The sequence below is a fragment of the Entelurus aequoreus genome, linkage group LG04 (assembly GCF_033978785.1).
Source record: "Entelurus aequoreus isolate RoL-2023_Sb linkage group LG04, RoL_Eaeq_v1.1, whole genome shotgun sequence".
NCBI classification, from domain to species: Eukaryota; Metazoa; Chordata; class Actinopteri; order Syngnathiformes; family Syngnathidae; genus Entelurus; species Entelurus aequoreus.
In genome coordinates this window covers 13,059,764-13,062,263 of record NC_084734.1, presented here as the reverse complement: position 1 = coordinate 13,062,263, position 2,500 = coordinate 13,059,764, and the positions used below count along the sequence as shown (strand labels likewise).

Sequence of the window (2,500 nt, the reverse complement as noted above, 5' to 3'; positions counted from 1 at the left end):
TTTGCAATACACAAAAACAATGAAAGAGTACAAAAATATGAATATTGGCATCGAAAACATCCACCAACACTATTGTATTTTTTCAATGTTTGTATTTATTTGTTCCCAATACAACTTTTTCGTCAATTTGTTTTTTTCGATGCCAAATCTTACTGGCAGTGTTCTTCTGGCTTGACAGTAAAGAGACTTTGAAGTCTTTTAACTTGGATTATGGGTCCTTGACGCACCATCATAATTCCACATTATTAAAGGCTCAAAACAGACTTTTTTATGGGCATTACCGGCATTTATTTGCTTTTAGCGGCAGTCTCAGAACGTAACCTGCGTGAATAGCGAGGGTTAAGTGTAAGGCACACTTAAAATCCTTTTTTTTTTCATCAAAACTCGACAGTGCGCCTTATAACCCGGTGCGCCTAATGTACGGCATAATTCTGGTTTTGCATACCGACCTCGAAGCAGTTTTCTTTGGTACATGGTGTAATGATAAGTGTGACAAGTAGATGGCAGTCACACATAAGAGATACGTGTAGACTGCATTACGATGGCAATATGACTCAAGTAAACAACACCAACATTTTATATGTTCCATTGAAAAATATAGAACATTACACGGCACTCAAAAATCTTATCAAAATATTTTAGCAGGACTTAGCTATGAAGCTGCACCGCTTGATGGATTGTACTGTGCTTCAACATAGGAGTATTATTATGGTGTGTGTATAAGGTAAGACATATTATCTGGTGTTTTGTTTCGCAATATTATGCAAAAGCAACTTTTCTTACCTTCTGGTACCTGTTGATGTGTATTTGGGATCTGCAAAAATTCACGAGAAATTGCGCGCCTCCGCCTTTGTAGTCCGTGGCGACACCGTAGTCTGTAAGCTTCTTCTTTTTCTCTATCTTCTAGTTATGGGATATTCATCCTTAACTGTTGCCATTTGTAATATAAAGTAGTGTAAAGTTCTTACTTATATCTGTCAGTAAACTCGCCATGAAAGCACTAAAACATACCGGTGTAGTGAGTTTACATAATTCACCCAAGGAACTTTAGTTATTAGAGAGTTCCAGTCGGTTTTTCACGGGACACATTTCCGGTGCTGTTGTTGCACTAGTGAGCCACGGATGAGGAGATGCTGCTCTGTTATTGATTGAAGTAAAGTCTGAATGTCATTAAAACAGTTAGCTCCATCTTTTGACACTTCTTCCACTCCCGTCCTTGCACGCTACACCGCTACAACAAAGGTGACGGGGAGACGACGCTGTCAAAGGTGAGCCACGTAAATAAGACCGCCCACAAAACGGCGCATCCTGAAGCGACTGTCAGAAAGCGACTTGAAGATGATGTGTAAAACATCATCTATGCAACATTTTGACTAAAGAACCACCATTACATGTTATGTAGACCACAAGGAAGTCTTTTACATTTATAATAAATGATAAATGATAAATGGGTTATACTTGTATAGCGCTTTTCTACCTTCAAGATACTCAAAGCGCTTTGACAGTATTTCCACATTCACCCATTCACACACTGATGGAGGGAGCTGCCATGCAAGGCGCTAACCAGCACCCATCAGGAGCAAGGGCGAAGTGTCTTGCCCAAGGACACAACGGACATGACTAGGATGGTAGAAGGTGGGGATTGAACCCCAGTAACCAGCAACCCTCCGATTACTGGCACGGCCACTCTACCAACTTCGCCACGCCATCCCCTTATTAAAAAAATAATAATAATATGACTCCTTTAATGAAAAAAGATCAAAAATAGAACCTTCATCGGCAGTGCGCCTTATAATCCGGTGCACCCTATGGACGGGAAAACACGGTAGTTGCTAAATCCCACCTATGCCCCTGCAAAGATGTTTCGCTTAATGGCGCTTAATGTTTTTTAAATCTCGCTCAAATTTTACACATATGAGTTTCAATAACAGCAACACAGTTTTGACAGGTTTTCACCCAGTTGTGGTTCGGTAGTAGAAGACTTCAAGGGGTAAATTTAAAATGATTTTTTTCCTCTTTTCTTTCAAGTCCAAGAATCTCTTCAGCGCCATCCGTACGCCAGCAGTGCTGTTCGGGCTGGTGTGCCTCCTCTACGTGCTGTCGGGTGTGCTGTTCTTCATCGGCCTGACCACCATCGCCGTGGTATGCGACTGCGTTCTGGGTGTGGTCATGATGGCCATGCTGACATGGGGCTTCATTCGCTACACCGGCCGCTACTCGCACGTGGGCGGAGCCATCGACCAGGCCGCAGGCGTGGTCTTGGAGCAGGTGAGTGCATGTGTTTTGTCTACATATCTATCAGTCTACGGCTGTGTTTCATCTGGCACACTTAAGTACGTATACCAACACTGCAGTGTGAGGGCACTCATGTTGACATCGTGTACTTCCCAGAAATGGCCAATGCATCTTTTTGCTTATTTTTTACTGGAGCCAAAATGGCTACTTTTGGTGGCGGTTATAGGATCTCTCTCTGCATACTCACCAGTTTGTGTTGAGTGCA

General features: G+C 42.4%; 1 protein-coding gene across 1 annotated transcript in view; it reads left to right on the top strand.

Annotated features, from left to right (window-relative positions):
• atl3 (atlastin 3) overlaps nucleotides 1-2,500 on the top strand; it is a 49,993-nt gene that overhangs the window by 41,026 nt on the left and 6,467 nt on the right. Inside the window, exon 13 of the mRNA XM_062043431.1 lies at nucleotides 2,029-2,268. Coding sequence (XP_061899415.1) covers nucleotides 2,029-2,268 — 240 coding nt within the window. The remainder of the gene's footprint in view (nucleotides 1-2,028; nucleotides 2,269-2,500) is intronic.